General features: G+C 39.4%; 1 protein-coding gene across 1 annotated transcript in view; it reads right to left on the reverse strand.

Annotated features, from left to right (window-relative positions):
• The window catches only part of scinlb (scinderin like b), a 30,253-nt gene extending 12,845 nt beyond the window's left edge, over positions 1–17,408 (reverse strand). The window contains exons 1-8 of the mRNA XM_088329614.1: positions 17,255–17,408; positions 13,864–14,072; positions 9,732–9,886; positions 5,153–5,314; positions 4,493–4,642; positions 3,076–3,165; positions 2,879–3,011; positions 693–781 (exon numbers count right to left, since the gene is read on the reverse strand). Of these exons, the coding sequence (XP_088185740.1) occupies positions 693–781; positions 2,879–3,011; positions 3,076–3,165; positions 4,493–4,642; positions 5,153–5,314; positions 9,732–9,886; positions 13,864–14,044 (960 nt within the window). The 5' untranslated portion in view covers positions 14,045–14,072; positions 17,255–17,408. The remainder of the gene's footprint in view (positions 1–692; positions 782–2,878; positions 3,012–3,075; positions 3,166–4,492; positions 4,643–5,152; positions 5,315–9,731; positions 9,887–13,863; positions 14,073–17,254) is intronic.
• Positions 17,409–22,634: the final 5,226 nt, after the last annotated feature.

Here is a 22,634-nt window from a genome sequence, read left to right on the forward strand (position 1 = left end):
GGTCCAAATTGTCCCTAGGTGTGAATGAGCGAATGAGTTGTCTGTCCCTGTGTGCCCTGCGATTGGCTGGCAACCAGTTCAGGGTGTCCCCTGCCCACTGCCCGGAGATGGCTGGGATGGGCTCCAGCCCCCCCGCGACCCTAATGAGGATAAGCGGTACGGCTGATGAGATGAGATGAGATTGACTGATTAATCATCCATCCATCCATTATCTGCACCGCTTATCCTCAGTAGGGTCGCGGGGGTGCTGGAGCCCATCCCAGCTATCTTCGGGCAGTGGACACCCTGAACTGGTTGCCAGCCAGTCGCAGGGCACACAGGGACAGGCAATTTGCTAGCTTATTCACACCTAGGGACAATTTGGACTGGCCAATTAACCTGACATGGATGTTTTTGGAATGTGGGAGGAAACCGGAGTGCTCGGAGGAAACCCACGCAAGCACAGGGAAAACATGCAAACTCCACACAGGAGGTCCGATCTCATGACCTCAGAACTGTGCCGCACACGCGCTAGCCACTGCGCCGCCGAGCTGCCCACTAATTAATGGGCAGCGGAGTCTCAATTTCGTGCGCCTTCGAAGTCCAGTACACACATTTTGTATTATTCTTATTTTTGGGGGTGCCCATAATAGTGTGGAAAATATGGTAAAGAAAAAGCATAAATACTATATGACTGATTATCAGTACAGTACCTGACACTTGCTGCTGTATCCCTTGTCTTTGATAAACTTTTGGCCTGCAGACATGGCAGCCTTACGCTCTGACATGTTGGCCTTTGGACCTGATTTAAGGTGATGACAAAAAAAAAAAACGTCTACTCACTGAATACCTAATGTACATTCAAACCAAGGGTGTGAAACATGCAGCCCCCTGGCCAGATTAGACCCGCTAACGGATTTAATCTGACCCATGAGACAATGCTAAGATTGGGCCAGATCAGGCAATACCCTGCAGTTTTAAATATGTCCACTGGATGTTGCCATAGCTAGACACCACTCCCAAAACAAACCACCCACGTTAACTTTATTTATCAACCAGAGAACATTTAAACATCTGTGGTCTATTTTACTTAAAATAATGGTCATGGACGCCCTGTTTAAGGCAGAACAAATTTCCCCCACATGGTTGTTTCACTTAACCACAACATTTGCTACTGTACTACATTTTTTTAATCTCTCGTGATTGGAAATTATCGGTTTTCACCCGGAAATAAAAAATACAAAATAAAATAAAAGCATTTTGGTGTCTTTGCAAAGATCTAACAGGCTTTGCTCCTTTGTGAAGACCTCTAACGTTGTGATTCCCAAATTAAGGTAAACTTTTCTTGTTTAAAAAAGATATTTAAAATTAATCAATTAAATCATTTGCACTTATATACCGTAAATTCCGGACTATAAGCCGCTACTTTTTTCCCAAACGTTCGACCCTGCGGCTTATTCAGTGATGCGGCCAATTTATGTAATTTTTCTAACGGCTGCCAGCGGCGCTCGAGTACAAAAGGTAAGATTTAGACCGGTGCAATATATGCTCTGAGGAAGACTGCAACTTCTTGGCTTGTGCATACAGTAAATTAAATTAGCGTAAACATACCCTCATCATGCAAAATGCAAAAAGAAAGGCACATGACGCAGCTTTCAAGCTAAAAGCAATCGAGCAGTCCGATAAAGAAGGAGCGAGCGTGTTGCCAGCGTGTTTTGGAATAAGGGAGCGTGGGACGACGTCTATATGACAAAGTTTCTTTCCGACATTGAGGAAGACTACTTTGACGGCTTCAGTTCTAAGGAGGAAGATGAGGACGGTTTACCGTAATTTTTACAAGTACGGTATGTTTTTTTAACAGACCTGTTTACTGTGTTGCGAGCGTATTGCTACCTGTCACAGGCAGCGTTTGGGATGAAAGTTATTATTAAAGCTTTGAAAACTCTCTCGGTGTACCGTCTTTCTTTGTAAATATGTGTAACCATGTATAATATGTATTTGCAACTGTATATTTTTGTAATGTCTTTATTTCAGACACTTATTCTGATATGTTTCCCACGGGGGAATAAAAAAGAAGGGGCGAAAAATCGCAGGCTGACGGGAAGTGGGGACCGGTAAAGGTGAGTGTTTGTGGACGCGGCAGACAATAGTGGATATATATTCTTCCCACCCTTAACTTTGGAAATATACACTTTTTTCCTTGGATTACTTTCAACGGGACCCGGACTCTGCAGGTCTGCATCAAACCTTAAGTAACGGTATCATTTTCCGTTCATTTTGCCGGCTGTGATTTTTGGACTGTGTACTTTTATGAAGGACATTCAGTTTCAATCGCGGGACTTGGTCGGGTTTGGGTTAATTTTGTGTTTGTGTTTCATTTTTTAATGTGGGCGCATGCGGCTTATATACAGGTGCGGCTTGTGTAAGTACAAAATCGGTTTTCCTCTTAAAATGTGGTGGGTGCGGCTTATAATCAGGTGCACTCTATAGTCCGGAATTTACGGTAAGTGTGCGCTTTTTTTTCACTTTCCAGTTTCCCAGAGTTGAAAAAACTGTAGTGGAAATAAACTCAATTGTTGATTAACTTTTTTCACAAATGCACGTCTGATAAACACTAAAAATACTGCTAAAATCTCAATGAAGGGAAAAAACCAAAATGTTTGTTTTATAATCGAATCCTACATCACTGAATCATAGTTTTATTTGATTGTGAGACTACAAAAGATCCCCTGCCCCATATCTAAGGCACACTTTTTATGCCATTAATTTAAAAGTCGGGCCCCTTGAGAGTCTTCTACCATGTGGCCCTTGAGCTGAAATGGGTTCGACACCCCTGTTATAGACAGTTGATTTTAAACACGTTTCGGCATCAATATTAGTCCCAGGAATGCTGATTTACCTTTCCAAACAAAGATGTTCTTGTCCACGCCGTTATCCAGGATGTAGCACTCCTCAAACGACAACATGGACTGCTTGAAAGGACTGGATGGGGCTACCATAGTTACCTTCATGGAACCCGAAGCATCTGATATCTGAAAAGCAAAACAGAGGATTCAGTTTGTAATCATCAAAAATTTTGATAAAGTTCTCGCTGACCATATAGAGGGAACCCTTCTTTCGATTGGAAGCGTCCACTTTCTCATCATCAGGAGTGCTTGGAGCGATGCTAGTTTTGGGTCCCAACACCTACAAAAAACATAGAAGTCAAAAACCTTCAAAGTAAAATGGCATTCATTGTATTAATACCAAACATGTACAAATTAATGGACAACAAAGCACTTTCTATTGTGTGATTGAACTGTGTAATATTTGACCACTAGATGTCGCTGTATTGTGTAGTGCATCCTAAAACGAGGACTACAAAGCACAAGGAGGAATACAAACTATGGAGACTCAAAATGCACTATTTTACTTTTCAATTTATTGCCCGGCTTTTTGACAAGGTTTTTAGAGGGTATTTTTTGTTTACCCTTACCCAATGATGGTGGGCAACCATATCAGCTCCCTCCAAGTGAGCCTCGATTCATAAAATAAATACATTGACGTTTGATTGATAGTTCATGCATTTTGTGGATCCGATAAACAGTACACAATTTCCCTTCAAGAGCGCCATTTTAAGTGGTAAGTGCGTCCCTGACAAAAAGAAAGCACACACAAAACCTGCTGTTCCTGCAACCGTCCAGCAGTTAGCACTCATGCTCCATACATAACTAAGAACAGTAAACATGTCAATACAAATATGATAACATATTCCTTTATTATTTTCAGATTGTTGTAGTTTTCATAGAAAATGTATGTAAATGAGTCTTACTATTATCACTACATTAGTAATAAATACCAGTGAACTTTATGTTTGGAGAAATGCTTCTGTATACAAATAGAGCAGAGGGCTCCAAAATGGTGCCCCTTGGCACGAGGTAGCCCCCAAAGAACACCTGAGTAGACAGGTTCTAAAAACAGCGCACCAGTGATGTGTCATTGTGATTTTTAAGGATATGTGTTTTCCAAATGACATCATGTTTTAGCGGTCGACTGAGGCTATTTTAACTCGACTCTTGATAATCACAACTTGATAATAACATAATAGTAACAACATAGGAATAACATGACACGTTGTCCTTTTAAATATACATATCAAAGTCGGCAGCTCTTCATGACAATCAGTATCAAAAAGTAGCTAGCAGATACATAAACGTTGCTGACCTCTTTATTAGAAAGAGCTGGGGAGTTATAATTAGGAGGCTCACATATTTTCCTTAAAAAGAAAACAATTTGTGTCCTTTTATCAGTTCTGCGGATTAGATCATCCTCCATCCGAGTGTTTACAAGGCCGAGAGTTGGGCCACATTTTGTCCCAAGAGCAGCTCATTACATAAGATGGCATTGTGTGTGCATGTTCCCATGCTGACTAACTCTGGACGTGACACGCATCGTGACCGTTCACAGAATACCATCAAGTGCGTGACCAAGATTCCCCAAAAGGGGTGGAGAAGATTTAGGGTGCCCCAGTCACCTCCATGATTTGCTGCGGCTCTTGGCCTTCCTCCACCATGTGCAGCTTGGCTCGGCCATTCCTCTCGTTGTCTCGAATGTGGATGGCCACATTAGATGCTTTCAGCCTCTCGTAGCGGTTGCATTCACTGCCGCACCATTGGTAGATTTCCTGGACACGCCATACAAACAAAAATCGGTCAGCGTTTCAAAAACCCTGGCCGGTGATGGGCACTTGGATTTTACTACATGTGTGATTGGCGTTCTCTTATCTTAACTCTGAAGTTCACAGAGTTGAGCCTTCACTTGGCCCTAAAGCAACTATATCAGTCTTTGAGGAAGCAAATGGCTCAACCAATCAGATTTTGCATTTGTGTCTCAACGCCATCTGGCTGGCATTTAGAAGAATTACCAGTTTCACAAACTATGACTGGCTAGGAGGCGGTAATCCACCAAAGCAATGGCGCCAACAGCCGTTAGAGGTGATCAAGAAAATAATACTATTATAGCGAAAGGTTCAACAACTCCGAAGCAAACAAGCATTTTGCAAGCGGGGAAAGTTTTTTTCTGCCACTTTCAGCCTAGAGCTAAGATCTTTACATATTTAAATCAACTTTTCTTTCCAACCCCATACATCTAAACCACAAAATGAATCAGAGTGAAATGTCGGCGGAGGTCTCACCTTTCCCAGGTCAATAATGAAGCAGTCCCCTTTGTTGAAACTAGTCCAGGCCAGCGCCACCTCGGTGGCCCTGATGGCTCTCCGTCCTTTGATGTGAAGCAGTCGTTTGACGTTGGCGTCATTCGTCACCACATGTTGGAAACCGGAAGCCACGCCACCTTTCTGCGACCACATGTTTTTAGATGGTTAGTCAACTGACAATCTGGACTGCAATACATTAAGACAGATAGATAGATGGATACTTTATTCATCCCCGTAGGGAAATTCACACTTCCAGCAGTATCCTTGTGTTGAAAAATAATATAATAAAATAAAAGATGTAGAATACAAAAATACCCAAGATAACGTTCTGAGGTAAACACATTGGGACATTGGCGTAAAGCCTGCAAATCATAAATACTCTGGCTTCATCATTACTTTCTTTAACCTCCTAGATCAGGGTTGGGAGAACTCTTTGAGTTGCCGGCCCCTTTAGGTTAAAAAAAATCAACTGAGGGGCCGGGCTATGAGGAAAAAAACAATCGATTGTATTTTTCGTATCTACCGATAAAGAGTCTCAGATTGGATAACTCGGCAATGCATGAGGAAAAACGATAATGTAGGCTTATTCAATTTTTCTTATATGTATTTACAAATGAATAGGCATGCATTTACATTTTCACCTTGTTTTTTATTTCATAGTTGTTTTTAAATAGACCATTTCTTCAAATTGGTTTTGTGACATTCAGAATTAAGATAAAGTAAGAAAGGTTACTCTTTTAAGCACGACATTTGAATTAATTTATTTACATATAAGGTTTGAGCGCAGTCCAGAGAAAGGGACACCGATGACAAGAGTGGCACAACATTTTAGTTGGGGTACTTTTGACCATGATGTGTATTATAATCTTTTTACCATTTTCGTTTTACATGCCATTTTAAAAAGCCCGATGGCCAAATGTGGCCTGTTGGCCGTAATTTGCCAACCCCTGTCCCAGATACAAACATTGCTATTCTGTTAGACAGAATGGCTAAAAATTACATAAATATCAGAAGATTGTTATCTTGGATCCTTTTTAGTTGAGTCACTGTTCGCTTTAAAAGGGCTTTACTAGTTTCAGTAGTATTTGTAATGGCTAGTAGCGCTTTTTGCAAATTATTATTCTTCTTTTTTGGCATTAGATTTTTTTCATTATCTCACTATTTTTACTCGGTGCCAGAAACACTGATTTGCAAAGGGCATTCTGATAGGTTGAACAGTGTCTCCACTTCTTTACCTGAGCATTAATAACTAGCGGGGTCAAAGTTTAGAAGACTCTTCGACGCTCGAGTAAAAACTCTAAAGCTGACTCTTGAGTGTAAGTTTTACTGGAATTTAACCCTTGAGTTAACAGGTTAAAGCAGCTTTACCTTTTGAGTTTAGGATTCAAATTTAAATTTACTCTTGAGTTAAGGTGTTAGACCTGATTTAACTCCTGAGTTAAAACTTAAACTGCACTTTAACTAATGGGTCAACACGTTAAAGATGCTTTACCTTTTGAGTTTAAAATTTAAAGTTACTTAAACTCTTGATTTATTTAAGGTATTAAATCAGCTTTAACTGTACTTTATTTGTGCAATTAACACGTTAAAGCCGCTTTACCTCTTAGTTTTAAGCTACTCTTGAGTCAAGTTTAAAGCTACTTTGGATTCTTGAGTGAAACCTGTTTTAAATCAGCTTTAAGAATTTAATATATCACAGCACTAAAATTCTATTACTGTAAATGTTTTGCTTTGTTACTTTTGTGTTACAACATTCACACAAAAGTCGCGGCTGCTAAATGGTTAGCGCGTCCGTGGCACAGTTCTGAGGTGATGGGTTCAAATGCAGCTACAAGACTTCCTGTGCGGAGTTTGCATGTTCTCCTCGTGCTTGTGTGCATGTCAGGTTAATTGGCCGGTCCAAATTTCCCCTAGATGTGAATGAGTGTGTGAGTTGTCTGTCTCTGTGTGCCTTGCGACTAGCTGGCAACCAGTTCAGGGTGTCCCCTGCGCACTGCCCGAAGATAGCTGGGACAGGCTCCAGAACCCCCGTGATGCAGATAATAGATGGATGGATAGTTTAACCGCCACTTTTGTGTAGCAATGAAATTAATTAAATTGGTTGGGGGCGTAATTTTTAGAAAAGTTGTGCTTTGCTACTATTTATTTTCGGATGTAATGAGTTGATGCTCTGCTGTGATTTTGTGGCGTGCTAGTGCCTGGGAACTTGGTTGACATGAGTTGAGGAGTTTAATTTAGAAAAAAAAGTTTAAACAAGATGGTGAGCTTTATTTAGACAAAACTGCCATTTTCGGGAAGTAGGGGTGGTAAGTCGCATACTTCCAGATCTTTACTATTTGCAGGGTATGTCAGTGCTTTTCAACACTTTTGGCTTTCCGACTATTTAAGCTCAGTGCTCTTCCTTGGTCAGTCCGTCAACGAACCTATGCCCCGCAAGACGTGGTTTTGACTCGGTCATGTTTCCTGTTGGTATTTCCTGTCCGGTATTGTTCCTGTTTATTTTGTCCTGTTTAACATTGGTTTCCTGTTTTGATATCAATCCTGTCTGTCCCGTTGTTTAATTTCGGATTCCAGTTTCGTTCCCCTTTAGTTTTTCCTGTTTATTTTCGATATCCTGTTTTGATATCAATCATGTCTGTCCCGTCCTGTCCGGGTTCGACCCCATCTGTCCGATATCTGCCCGGGCAAATGGTATCGATCTTGTCGGCCTCTGGCTTCCTATCATTACACGCCAGACTGCTGCCTAAAGTGCATGACTCCCCATTTCCCGTAAAATAAAAGGATTGTGTGAGAAACGTCACGCATTTGGGTCCTGATCCTGTTCCGCTTCATGACAATAATAGTAATAGCCATTATGTCTTGTGTCAATATAGCAATATACGTAAAAACTACAAAAATAATTGTCCATTCAGACACATTAAGGAGTCGATCATTTGGGGATTACCTACATGAGAGGGTTGGAGGTTTGTTCAATCACGAAAACAAAAGGTTGACAACAAACACATCTGTCGGACAAAAACACAATGAACTGTAATTTATCAAACGGACAAGGATCTGTCTTGTACCTTCGTTGTGGGCCCGTCTCGTAAAGTGCCCTCCTTCGCAAAGCCATGAAGCAAAACAAGTACATTCAGAAATCATCAAAATTACTGTTAAAAAAATGGACAACAGACACACGCTCATTTGCGTGCCTTTAAAATCTTCAGAGGACACAAAGTCCCAGTTTCCCTTTGGGTCTCGCCACAATCTGTAGGAGTGTCTTTAACGTGGAAACCACATTCAACAGATGCTCGCCCTTCTCTAGTCGGTCTGCAAAATGTTCCTTGGTAAGAATGTGGCCTGTGTTTTGGCTTCTGGTGGAAAAAAAGTTCCCTGGCAGTCTCGCCAAAACTATGAGTCGAATGGAAAGACAGAGTGTTATGCCATCGAATATTGAATTCCTTACATGAAACTGCAGTAGAAGAAACAAAATGTACAGCGCAAGAACTTATTGACCTCACATATGTTGTTTGTTAAAAGTAGGAATAAGTCCTCAAGGGGACCTAAAATTTGATGTAAATTAGCATGCGGGGGTTTACATATGTTCTCTTACGTTATACAGACAATAGATTTTTTTTTTCAGGATAGAACATCGTGTCCTGCTGTGTTTGGTGGCATAATTACAGCCGGCTGAAGTTTAGAGAGTTAAGTCTGAGCTTGAAGGCAGAAACGTCTGTGCAATGCGTCAACAACCTCAACTGTGGTGGAGCAGGGGGGACACGCCCTGGCATTGAAATACTGGGGAGAAAAGTTGCCTCCGAACTTTCGACTCATCGGCGTGGCCATGCGGCAAATTGCAGAGGGGCCGACAATCATTAAACCGACAAGGAAGATTTGAGTCATAAACTTGTTGGCCTATGCAGGTGAAGGATTGTATTGTTTGAACTATACGGTGTACCTAAAGACCCCGGATTGGGCAGCAGTTTTGAACGTGTTATAACCAGGTGCGCCTTAGCTGAGCCATCGACATTATAAAATACACTTCCCGACCACCACCTCTTTGACCTGTTAAATGTTATTGTACCAAACTGGGAAAATATACACCTTGTGACTTATTTTAGGCTAAATGTCATTGCACTTTTTTCATTGCACTATTATGAGAGTGTACTATTTTCTTTGCACAATTATTGTAATTTTTTCCATTTGTTCCATAATCTCTTATATAATTCTTCTCTTTAAAGTCTTTTTTTAGCTTTTTACCCTGGAGTGCCATGTCCAATCTCGTTGCATGTTCAATGTTTCACAACGTTGATATCAATGACAATAAAGACTGTTCTATTCTATTCTATTCTAATGTGGTGGATTGGATTGGAAATGCATTCTGTACTTATAGATGTGCAATAATACACGTGGTTTTACCTTATAGTACTGTAAATGTTTAATTGAAAACGATCGATGGCCCCAATCGCAATACAATGTATGCAACAGGATTCAAACCCAGTTCATGGAAATGAGGGGAGACCACCAGTGGTAATGATGAGATATTGAAAGGCAAAAATAATTTTGTTTTGTGTCTCACCTTGTAGGTGACACCCGACTTGAAGTAGCCCAGAAAGGAGTTGGATTCACTGTTCTGGACTTCCCGGAACTGCACTGGTCCCCCACCCAGGAAGTCGTCCAGTTGGGTGGCAAAGATGGCCGCCGCCCCACTCTCATCTTGCGAGCATTCATCACCTAGAAAGAAGTAATAGATGCACAATTAATAGATATTAAAGCAGGCATCTCAAACTCCTGCCGTACATTTGTGGCCTTCCAGAAGATAGATTGAGGCCCTCATACATGGCTCTTTTCATCAGTAAATCTGGCATGGAGACAAAAAAGACCTTGCGCAATAATTTACAGTACAGTGCCATAGGGAGCCGGCGGTAGTAGGTGCAGAGCCGAGACAACAGTAATTGGTGCTCAGTCTAGTATAAAGTACATATGGCACAACCTCAACTACAGTTAACAGTCAAGGTGTCACACCAAAAGGCCCTGTTTTGGCTGTAAATTGCTACAGAGTCCTTCATATGGAATCTCATTTGACAATTGATGTTCATTGTTGAGACACTTCATGATGAAAACCAACAGAACAAACTGTAAACACCATAAAACTCTAGCAGAGCATCCTAACCAATGTGATTGGGTGAGCGGTATGAATGGGCTCACTCTTATTTTGTGTAGGGAATAAAAACAATTATATTTGAAAACTGGAGTTTTTTTTATCCAAATGTTTTGTGGGAAAACAGATTTGGCCCAGCATCACCCAGAGCCTTGCTCCCGTGGCCCCCAGGTAAATTGATTTTGAGACCCCCGTATCAAAACAATTGAAGCCATTCCTTAAATGTTTGGCATTGCCGACAAGATGGAAGCAAAAATCGGTTCTATGGGATAGGGGAACTCACAATAACAATCACATCATCTCCTTCTGCCCTGCTGGGTAAGCGTTGTGCACTTTGGGCCCTCCTTGACCACACACAAGGGCAATATTGTGTATATGATTGACTCAATTTCATCCAACTCTTTCGTCCTTTCATTTCATTTAATCAGATATCCAAAAATGTATTTGGCGCATCATAGTCAGGCATGGAGATTTTGACTCAGTCCAACCACATCTATTTGATGAATCAACTAACCAAACTTTCCCTTCAATCCACAATAATCCTATGTTTTCTTTAAATGTATTTTTATTTTTTTATTTGTTAATCAAGCTAGACTCACTGCTGGAGAGACGAAGAGCCAGTGGTAGGCTGTCAGGGCCTGCAAGGCCGTCTCTGCTAGCCTAAAAAATATCTAAATCCATTCATTACTGCATCGCTTATCCTCACTAGGCTCACGGAGGGGGCTGCTGGAACCCATCCCAGCTGTCTTCGGGCAGTGGGCAGCGGACACCCTGAACTGGTTGCCAGAGAGTCGCAAGGCACACAGAGACTGACAACTCTCTCACTCATTTACACCTAAGGACAATTTGGACCAGCCAATCAACCTGACATCCATTTTTTTGGAATGTGGGAGGAAACCAGAGAGCCTGGAGGAAACCTTTGCAGGCACGGGGAGAACATACAAACTCCACATGGGGAGGCTCGTGGCTGGATTTGAACTCATGTGCTAGCAATATCTGAATCATGTATTGTGACTATATTTTTACATGAATAATTCCAAATTGTCCATCTGTTTTCTTTTATTGTTTTACCAGATGTGTGGTTTCTTATTCAAGAATTTTATCAATCACATTTCAGCCATTATTGTTGCCAGGGTCAAAAATCTTCCAGGGGGCCTTCACAAACAATTTTAAAGGCGGCCCTGTAGCTTCAGAAATAAATCAACAATGCTCGTGGTTTAGCCAATCAGATTTTGTCCTGCTAGAAGGCAAAAGGAAATGTCAGCTAGAGGGTGGTAATGCACCAAAGTCTAAAATCTATTACCCTATTTTCCGGACTGTAAGTCTTTAAGTTTCATATTATGACTTGTTGAGACTTATATGTGAGATTATTAAACCATTATTATATCATTGAGTTTAAATTTTTTATTAACAGTACAGTTTATCATTTCCCATGTAATTTTACACTAAACCGCAAGAATGCGCTCTAGGCCTGTGTTGATAATTTCAACCTTGCCCTGTTTTTGGGGGGGACATTTTTCAAAATGGATTGGGGAAGCAACTTATCGTCTACCTCCCAAGTTGTGGGAATTGTTTCCCGGTAAAAGTGACAACTGGGATGACCATTTCATTGGATCTATTGATAAGCATGCTCTTTATTCTAGAGTTATAATCCGAATAACTCATAATCTGTTACGTCGTTACTGACATTACCAGGCATGTCAATCATTCCTTCGTATACCGCACACTTATTCAGCATGTTGTTCTTTATTTTATTTTAAATTACCTTTCAAGATGACATGTATGTTTTGGTGTTGGATTTTTTTCAAATAGTTATACCTCTAAAATGCTATTGATAATCCAGGTGGGACTTATATGTTTTTTTCTTTCTTACTTATGCATTTTCTGGCTGGTGGAGCAACTTTTAGTCTGAAAAACACAATATTCTCCTAAGTTATAATATTATTATTATACAATTTTTTATGTAATATTTTTTTCAATCGACGGGTACATATTAACTCATTTTAACTTTGAACGTTTATATACTGAGCAACTTTAATGTCAAGCAACTCAAAGTCTCTGAAAAACCAACCGAAATGTTAATTAACAACTTTGACTTTTCAGTGAAGCAAATAAACTTTGCAATAGCTCTGGAAAAACACAGGAAACATAAATTAGAATATTTATAGATGTACAAAAAGAAAAAATGTTAAAATAAAATGTAACCTTTTTTTATTTCAAACCATTTAAGGTCAACCACACAGAATACTTAAAAAGAAACCATGCATATTGACCAATCACAAGAGAAAATAAGCGTCTCGAAAGGAACCAGCTCTTGATTGGTGGGTAGCCGGCTCTTGCGGTTTAAGATCCTCTCATAGAGCAGGTTCATTCGCAAAGTACATATGCATCACTGAAGGCCTAGGTGTAAAATTCGACTGAAAATAAGGTAGCCACAAATGTGGAACTAATATTTAAAAATAGTGTTTACTTTTGTCTTTAAAGTAGAACAGTTGAACCTATTTTTTCTGTTTTACAAAAATACATCTTAACAACTTTATGATGTAACTCTTTTTCATGCAATTTGATGGTTGCAGAGACCTGTTTGTCTGCCAGCAAACAAGTCCAGGCTGGTTCCTGTCCCCAATGACCCATCTGAGGATTCCCAATGCGCTTGTTCCTTATTTTATAAGCATTTGAAGAGCCTGAGAAAAAAATCGTATTCGTACTTTATGTTAAGTTGCATTGTATGCGAAGGGACTTGAGACGGAGAGTTTGAGAGAAAAAACTGAGGGAAGTGTGGATTTTCACAGTCAGCTGCAATTTAGTTACGCAGCTAAACGGCTTGCGGAATATGTTTCAGTTTTGGCGCTGGCTCTGACGAGTTTTGCACGCACACAAGAGCCACAAGTCTTATGTAACGTTCAAGATGCTATTTCCAAAAGTTTGGTGACTATAAAGGTGGGGAGGGGGAGTCTCCGGATTTTTGAACATTATGTCCATGATGTAGTCTCCAAATGCCTTCAGACACCCAACCACAACATAACAACTCAAGTGCCAAAGAATTGGAAAATAAAACTGAAAATCAGAAGGACTTTTTCAAGTAAAATATTTTTTGTTAAAATCTTGCATATTTTACTTTTTTCCAATTTTACACTAGTTTTAAAAATGTTAAACTATTGAAATGCGTGATTTTATGTTTGCATGTATATAAAAATATATACCAATAAGAAAAATAATTAGCCTTCAAAGTTAAAAAAATAAAAATAAATCATAACAGACATGCTTTTTGTGTGTATTTTTTTGTATTGGTTAAATATATTTTAAAAATGTAATTCTTTTCATGTCAATCATTACATCCGGGCATCTCTCTCGATCCAGTCCCTTTTTTAGCAATGAAGGGTGTTTTTTTTTACCCCGACCCAAAACCCGAACGTGATGATTGACATTTTAGGCCTGACCCGAATTTTGGGTTGGGATCAGTTCGGGCTTGAGCTTAAGTTTATACCTCTAATGCACTGGAACCCCATGCTTATTTACCTCAGCGGTTATGTTCCTTTTGTGCTCTTACCAATCCAAATGTGTATGTAGTATGATGGAGCAGAAGTGGTGAAGAGCAGCAAGTAGGCATCTCCGGTGTAAAAGTTTCCATAGAGAGTCTTGGGAACGGGCTTCAGGTCCAGGTTTTCGATGCGCCAGACCTGCAGGCCCGGCTGCTTTCCGGCGTTGGCAAACTCTTTATGGGACACCATGATGGTTCTGACTGTGGTTTGGATTTGGCTGACAAAGAAAGCGATGTTACTTACAGATTTTGCATTGTAAATTTGCACTGCGGCAAATGATTTGCCATTCAAATGTGAACACGATAAAGATGGAGCAAAGAATGGAAGAAAAAATGCACAGCTTACCATAAAGTAGAATTTTATAGTATAGCTTCTTAAACCTTTAAACATCCTACCAAGTACCAATAACATTTAAATACAAAGTTCTCACATTTGCAAGTCTTTTCCCTTGTACAAATACTATTTGCCTAAAACCAGACATACAAGTTTTGAAATGAGGAATTAAGACACCTCGACCGTACTGGATTTAAATTTTTACTTCCAGCAGCTATACATCTAAAAAGAGAAGTTCATCATTTGCATTAATCCGTTGAGCGGAGTCTAAAGAATTCCAGTCAACTTCAAATTTTTAGCTGTGTTTTTCAGTTTTATGATTTATAAAAAGCCTACATAACTGCATAACCCTACATATTCTAATCATGGATGAAATGGGATCTTTTCTAAACGCAACACATTTATTCACAAACAATTACTCATATTAGACACCGAATGCGTTAAAAACCTTTTTCACGAGTTGAGTGGATGCAGTTTTACAGCTGAACCAACTCACCACTCTATACAAACTCAACACTTCCCTCTAGCGGCTGTAGAAAGTATTTGGTTAGTATTTATTTAAAAATTCATAACTTTTTATAGAAATGACCTAGTGGTGTGCTTCCTTTTTGGATATATGGCAGGTCGGATTAAATCGTCAAATGGGTCGGATTCGGCCCACCCGCCATATGTTTGATTTGCCTGATCCAGTCCATTAGCTTTTGCATGCACGAACTATCTGGCACTCACATTTAGGACATTTAGTGAAACTGTAATCCGTCACGATTCAAATGATGTAAGATTACACAGATTATTTTGCCCTACCAATCAAGCGTTGATTTACAAAAAACAGATTACAAACTTTTTTTAAAGCACACAATTTTGGTTTAAGAGATGGACCATGTGGAGACTGGAAAGGGTTTTTTTATGGCGCAGATCAGGTTACAGGAAAATGCATGGAAGAGTGGCTGTTAATGGCTGATCGATACGCTCAGAAGCAAGCACTTTGCTTGGTTTCTGGAGGACTGCATTAAAACTCAATGATCAATATGTGACATTTTATTATTTATTACCATAAGAGACTGCAAGAGTAAAAATGTAGAATTTTGTGCATGTATTAAACCTAATTGGTGCCTTTAGGTAAGCGTTTTCTCCACAGTTTGCATTTCATGACTACTAAATGCTAGTATATTGCAACGAATGAGCTTAAAGCTATTTATGAAATCCAACGTTTAATTACATTGAAAATTAATATCACCAATAAACAACTATGAATGCTTGTAGATGATGGCACTCACGTTTAATGGAATCTAAATACATTTACTGTACTAATGTTTTCATCCACCCCCAAAAATGTGCCCGTTATTTGACGACTCAACTGTTTAGGCCATAAATGTGCTATCATTTGTATTTACTCGTTTATTTTTTTCCCTTTGAAATGAAATGAAATGAAATGATCTGCATTTATATAGCGCTTTTCAAGTCAATGACTTCCCAAAGCGCTTTACATTGTGCTTCACATTTCCCAATAGCGGCCGTGATCTGTGCAGCCATGTAAGGCGCTAACCTGCTTATTGGGGGTAATTGGGGGTTCAATGTCTTACCCAAGGACACTTCGACATGTAACACGGACAAGTCGGGATTCGAACTGGGATCCCTTAATCCTAAAACGATCGCTCTACCTCCTGAGCTACTGCCGCCCCTTTCAATCATGTTGCAACAAACATCACATCAGTAAATGAAAAAAAAAACCCTGCAAAGAAAAAAGAGATGGCAGGTTCAAGCCAAAGGCATATAAAATAAACTTTAGACACTTGGATTAACTCATGTGCGGTCCTTTCTCAAGGTTTCTTCATTTTCCTCATGTTGAGGTTTTTGAGTTTTTCCTTGACCTCATGTAGGTTTTAGATCAGGGGTGTCATAATAGTCTGTGGTTTGCAATAATCTGTGGTCTGTGCAGCCCTTTGAGATTATTTGTGATACAAATAAACATGACCTAACTTGTAATAATAATAATGATGATAATTATAATAATCATAATAATATATAGTAAAATGTTCATAATGTCAATATGCCTTATTACATTTTATTAATTTACTATTTATGTATATTTATGTTTATAGAATATTAGAATTTTAATTATCAACCAAAAATGTAAATATTTGCCTACTATGTCCGTATGCATTGAGAAATATTGAGAGCATTCAATCCCAATAAGTACAACACTTTTTTGAAATGCTAGACTGCTCTCGAATCTCCATTTTGTGGTGGATAGATCATTTTAACATGGTCATTTTGCAAGTAGCTCGCATGCTGAAAAGGTGTGAGCATGTCATTATAACAAGTCACTTCAGATATGATCACAAATTTTACCATACATGAGGGTTTTAAATTATATTTTTTATGGTCAAGAATTTACAGTTGGCTAAAACAAATTGTTGTTTTTTTTTAACTTCAGACTTGTAACGCATGCATGAGTTGCTAATTTGTTTCGAGCGCCCAGATATCCCGGTGAGCAAATAAAGCGCATTTCCCCCCCCTGTCGTTATGTAAACGCAGGAGCTTACATTCTCTACGGAGCGTTTCGTTTGTTCACCTAAGTATCCAGGTCTTATATTATTACTATCGTCCCCTTTGTGTGTTTAGTCAACGTAATATCCAATCCACGTTTGCATTTTCGTGTCGTGTTTTCACTCCATAGACTACGAAAGCAATAAAGGTAAATGTTTTTAAATAAATCAAATACAGTGTAGATTTCGAAAACGTTAACAGCAAGATCAGTTGTTGCTGCTTTTTATTTCCGCCAGAAGCCAGTAGTGACTTTGCAGGAGCCAATCACGACACTGCAGCGTACAACTTTTATTACTACAGAAGATTTGCTGTTGTTATGTAACGACGCTCTTTGGAATAATGCACCTTTCACGTTTTTTTCCCACCTTGGAAAGGATTTTAAATCAAAAGAATTAAAAAAAAAATCTCATTTTACCAGAGAAAGGTCGAGTGGAAAAACAAACATCCTCAAGGGTCGAGCACATGAAAGAGCACAAAAATGTAGTTTGAAGGTTAAAAATGAATGAATAGACTTACATTAGGGGAGGATGAGAGAAGTGTTGTCGGAGGTTGCAGATGTGGGAGTGTTCCAGATAGAAAGCGCGTGCGTGAAATTGTGCGTGCTCAGCGTTAAACTGGGAGCAGAGGAGGAGGCTGGCTCTCTGAAAATACCGCACGCTGATTGGTTGGCAGCAGCAAAACAAGCAGCCAGATGCTCCCCATATAATAACACGCATGGAGCAAAGCCTGTTTAACAAACTCACTGATGGCAACTTCCTGCTTCTTTTTTTCCAGATATAAAATGTGTTCGAACTGGGAGGGTACAAAGTTCACTGACCTCAATGTAAACACAAAGTAGCAAAGTTATTAAGGCGCTTGTTTGCTTTTTGTCTTTTAGAAGTGGTGTGTACCAGAAGACTGTCAAATGACAGCATAGGATACATATGGAAACAAATGAACACAAGAACAGATGGCGGTGCATGGGTACAGCGGCTATGCCTTTGCAACATCCATTGCAGCCTGGTCATCCGTGATCACCTCAAGATTTATTAATTCTTCATTCTAAGGTTTTGAGTTTTGCCCCGCATGTAGGTTTATATCAGGAGGTGTAATAATTGTCTCTGGTCTGTACAGCCCGTTGAGACTTATTGTGATTAAAGATAATTTGAATAAACATGACTTGACTTGACATAATAGCCACCCAAACCTTCATAAAAGGTTTCGGGAAAAAACAGCCTCAGAATAAAATATTAGTCTTGAATCAAAATATTTGTGTTGTTTAAAAAAAGCGGTACATTTTTCTAAAGAATAGCAGTAGGACGACATGTAGTGTTGGCAAGTATGTAAATGTGGTGTTTTAAAAAGATCCCTAGTCATCCGTGAGTATAATATGAAGGGTAGGTTACTCATGTAAACTGAATGATAAAGAATAAGACAGAAAAACAAAGCTAAAATATTGGAGCTGACATTCTTTTCGGAACAGAATGTTTGAATCCAGCCCAGGAGTCAAACTGATTTTGACATCCTTGCTTTTAAGGGTAAAACCATACTAATACAGGCTAATAACAAACCTTGGTAAAAGCAGCTTGGAATTTATTGCAAGGCTCGTATAATGGATTATGCTCTTTTGTTTAAAGAAATTGAACAGACACACATGTGGGGGTCGACTGTGTCGGCCACCAATTTGACTAGCAAAGTATGTTCGTGAGCAGGGGTGTAAAAACTACAACCCGGTGCAAAATACAGGTTTTCAATCTGCCCTGCCAAACAACAACTTTATAAATGATAGCATAATGTTAACAGTAAAAAAAGCACGACTATTGGTGTTCTGCAGGGATCAGTACTCGCCCCCCTTCTCTTCAGCAATTACATGCTTCCAGTAGGTGGTATTATTCGCAAGTATCAGTTTCCAAATCCACGCAGATGACACTCAACTATATCTTCCGATGGAGGAATCTGCCACACTAAACTGTGGAAACCTGGAGGCCTGCCTCACTGAGATAAAATAATGGATGTCACTCAACTTCTTGCACCTTAAGTCTGAAAAGACCGAAATGTTAGTTATTGGTCCATTTAAATGCCGTGACTTGTTCTCTAAAACTGCTCTGAACATTGACAAACGTAATATCACACAGAGTGACTCGTTCAAAAATGTTGGTGTCACATTTGTCCCCAATCTGACCTTTCAAACACATGTTAAGAAGCATCTACTGTCCAAACCAGTGGACCACAACTGGTCTTACGTCAGGACCCAGCAATCCACCCTATCGACAAGCTGCAAGTCAAATCAAAATCTTCTAAAATGTGTCGAATGAAATGATTGTGAAGTTTAAAGCAGAGATAGAAGAATATATTCATATTTATTTAGAAAAAAAAGATCAGCAAAACCAAAACAAGTACCACGTATACTGGTACTAAGCCTACAGCCCATTTAACGACCCACTAAAACAGCTACATAGTACGAGAAATTTGTACACATCGATAATGATCATATTATGTCGATAATAAAGATTGATATATTGGTAAAAAAGTCAAAACGACAAAATTTTAAAAACGTTTATAGTACCCTCGCAGTAGCGCTTCAATGGCAGACACTCGAACACCTTTTTCGTATTTTGCAACCTGACTTCAGTGTTGTTACTGTTTTTCACTTTTTCTTCCCCTTATCACTAAACTTCTTGGGACCCATTATTTCAGGCAGAAAGAGCAAACAAAAGTAACAAAATCAGGATAGAATGAGTTGTGGTCCCTCTCAAATACAATTGGGATGACGCCGAATGAGTGCACAGGAAAAATTGTCATCTACAGTCAAGGAGTGAAACTGACTCTCTGTATTTTCTTCTTCTTGGCATTATTTTGCCAAGGCAAAGGCGTACGGCCCACAGAAAACAGGTCCCTGACCCACTCTTGAGTCCCAACCCACTATTTGAGAAACACTAGTCCAAACGACATTTACTGGAAAGTCAGTCTTGAATGTAAGCAGACAAACCCTCCGTGTGTGGGTTTTGTTTGCAAAATCGACACAAGGACATGTTCATATTGTGCAAACGGAAAAAAACGGGACTTACAAAAAAGGTTTAATGTAAATTGTGGATCCACCTACATGTCTGTGTAAACAGAAAACAAGAGAGAACAATAATCAGATGTACACAGCTGATGGTGCATTTCCTCAGCCACTGTGAATTACAATGTTAGCACGTCAGAATCATCTGGCTCAGACACAAAAGAGAAAAACAACATCAGGGAGAATTGAGACCAACAAAGGTGGGCAGATCGATCCAAATATCGATATTATCGATAATGAGCTTGCACCTGGATCGAATCAATAATATTGTCTCTGGATCGATACTGTGTTCCCATTACAACTCTTACAATGATAATGCTGTTAGTGGGTCGTAAGGTTAGGCATACATTATAATTTTCAAATTTGATCCAATTGTCTTTGCAGTTTATTTGCACTACTGACTTTATTTTCAAAATATTGTGGAATGGAATGCATTGTAATTGTCTTTCTTAACATCGTTTTACATTACAAGCACTGCAGTTTCACTTACAGTACAAAAACATACATGACAGGTACAGGGTACACCGCAACAGGGCGCCATCAAATGTGTATTAGTGCAAGTATGTATTGATTAGGGACATTCATAATTGGCCATGCAGAAAAAACTACTGTAGCGTTTCCCAGTGGTGAATTCTAATAAGAAAAACTTCCTGCATTGGAAGAATCTGTCTCAAAAACAAATATACAGGTAGTTCACTCAAGATGTAAAAATCATGTCTTGCAAGATTAAAAATCACATATGTGGAAGATATATTTGTGGCTCTGCGAAATACATGATTTACACCGGATTTCTTCTTTTAATGGTACTGGTTAATTGGAAAATGGGCTTTGAAAGTCCTTGGAATTTGGCAATGAAAAAGGTATACGAACTCTGTTTGTAGCACCCTATTAGGTAAAGCTGTAACCAGCACAAGTATGACCACGTTATTGTTTTCTTACCACTTTGTTGAATAAAACAATGTTAAAATGCACCATTGGCTGTCAATCCCGGATGGAGTCCCGCGGGCCCTACGTTCTGAAACGGTAACCTACATTAAATAATATTCTAGGCCCTCTGTCTACAATTTTTCATGTGGTAGCCTGTAAGTATGTGTGTGTGTGTTGGGTGGGCGTGACTGTGTGCGTGACTGCGTAAAGTTGGTGTATGCGGTTAGTCAAACAGCCGGTTAGGCACACAAGTCAATGTGTTCACCCAAAACAAACAGCACGGCCGCAGCTAGTATTTTAGTGGCCTAGTTACATTAAAATAAATTCATCAATTAAAACAGACTCTGAGGAAAGTCAGAAGAGCACAAAGAAATACTTTTGTTGATTGTTATCGGGTCCAGGAAGATACATAGGGGGCGTCAGAAGATGAAGCAATAGCAGGGCTGTGAGTGCAGCCTACAATTGCGGCTATGTAACAACTCACACAAACCACCCCTGTAAAACATGTATCTCACCAATGCTAGATCCATTGCCCATGAAACTGATGACCATGAGATACAACGCGTGGGAAACTACTACTCCTGACTCTTGTATTTCAATCATCACTGAGACCTAGCTCAATCAGAGAATCCCCGAAGCTCTCTACATCGCTTTATTACACTGAAAGGAGGAGACCTTCGATTTCGTTGTACTTTTGTATAATGACAATGAAGACCATTTATTCAACAAAAAAATGTGTTCTGTGTTTTTATTTGTAGATCTGCAGTTTTTACTTTGTTAGAGTCGTATTTATTAGACTGATATATAAGAAATAAATAAATGTTTTGACTATTGCGGGACGTTTTTGGAACGCAAACCCAGAGAGTAGCAAAACATTTTTGTACATGACATCTTTTGAGTACGACGAATTACAACACAATGTAGTAGCTCTGTGTGTGCAGGCTTCATGTTTAGTTGAAGTAAATCAATACAGGTAGAGTCGTGCTTTGTGTGTCTATGACTGCACTGTATCAGTCCATAAATAGTATTGCCAGACATGTGGGAAGATCAAGCCTAGAAGGCTTGACTGTCTTTTTTGTTTTAACATGCTCAGCTGTGATACTCGTCAGTCTCGTTTCTCCGGTGTAGAATGAAAATAACAAGACATTGTTGAGGTGGCCATTTGCAAAGTATTTCAAGAGTGATAGCAGAGGATCAACCTTCACATTGAAAACAGTAAGCAATAGGATACGTTTGCCACATACTTGGACTAAATTATAACTAAACTAGTTATATTGATTGCCATTTAAAAAGTGCTTTATTTGTATGAAATAAGCATTGGCAAACTGGTGACTGTGACAGAAAGTATTATGTGAAAACGCAACATCGTGTTCAAAAATGACAGGAGGGAAGTTGAAGGAAAAAAGCAGAACTGAGTGACGACTTTGCAGCAAACCACATCATCAACCACATCCACAGTTTTCAAAGTTGTTAATATGCAAAAGCCAGGCCTGAAAATGAAGCCGTTCTTCAAACATCTGATTACTCAAGTTAGGGTTGGCCAACCAAAATGTTGAAAGAGCCACAATCGACCAAAAAGATGCAACATATGTTTGGTGCCGCAAAGAACTAAAATCTTTACAGTATAAAAGCCTTTTAAGGAAGGCCACACATAATGTATATATAAATACTTTATATGTTTATATTCATTGGAAAGTATTAAAAATGTTAATGTTCTTCCTCCTACAGAGACCATATCATTTTCTATTATCAAACATTTTTGAAAAAGCGCCAGGGAGCCACTAGGGACGGGTTCGGGAACCAATGGCTTACGAGCCGGATATGAACCCACAGAACAAACTGTAAACACCCAAGCAGACAAAAGCAATTGGATTGGGTAAGCAATAAGGGTGAGCTGATCTCTGCACACACAGCACGCATCCCTCT

Source organism: Urocampus carinirostris, chromosome 1 (genome assembly GCF_059441175.1).
Source record: "Urocampus carinirostris isolate Australia breed hairy pipefish chromosome 1, RoL_Ucar_1.0, whole genome shotgun sequence".
NCBI lineage: Eukaryota > Metazoa > Chordata > Actinopteri > Syngnathiformes > Syngnathidae > Urocampus > Urocampus carinirostris.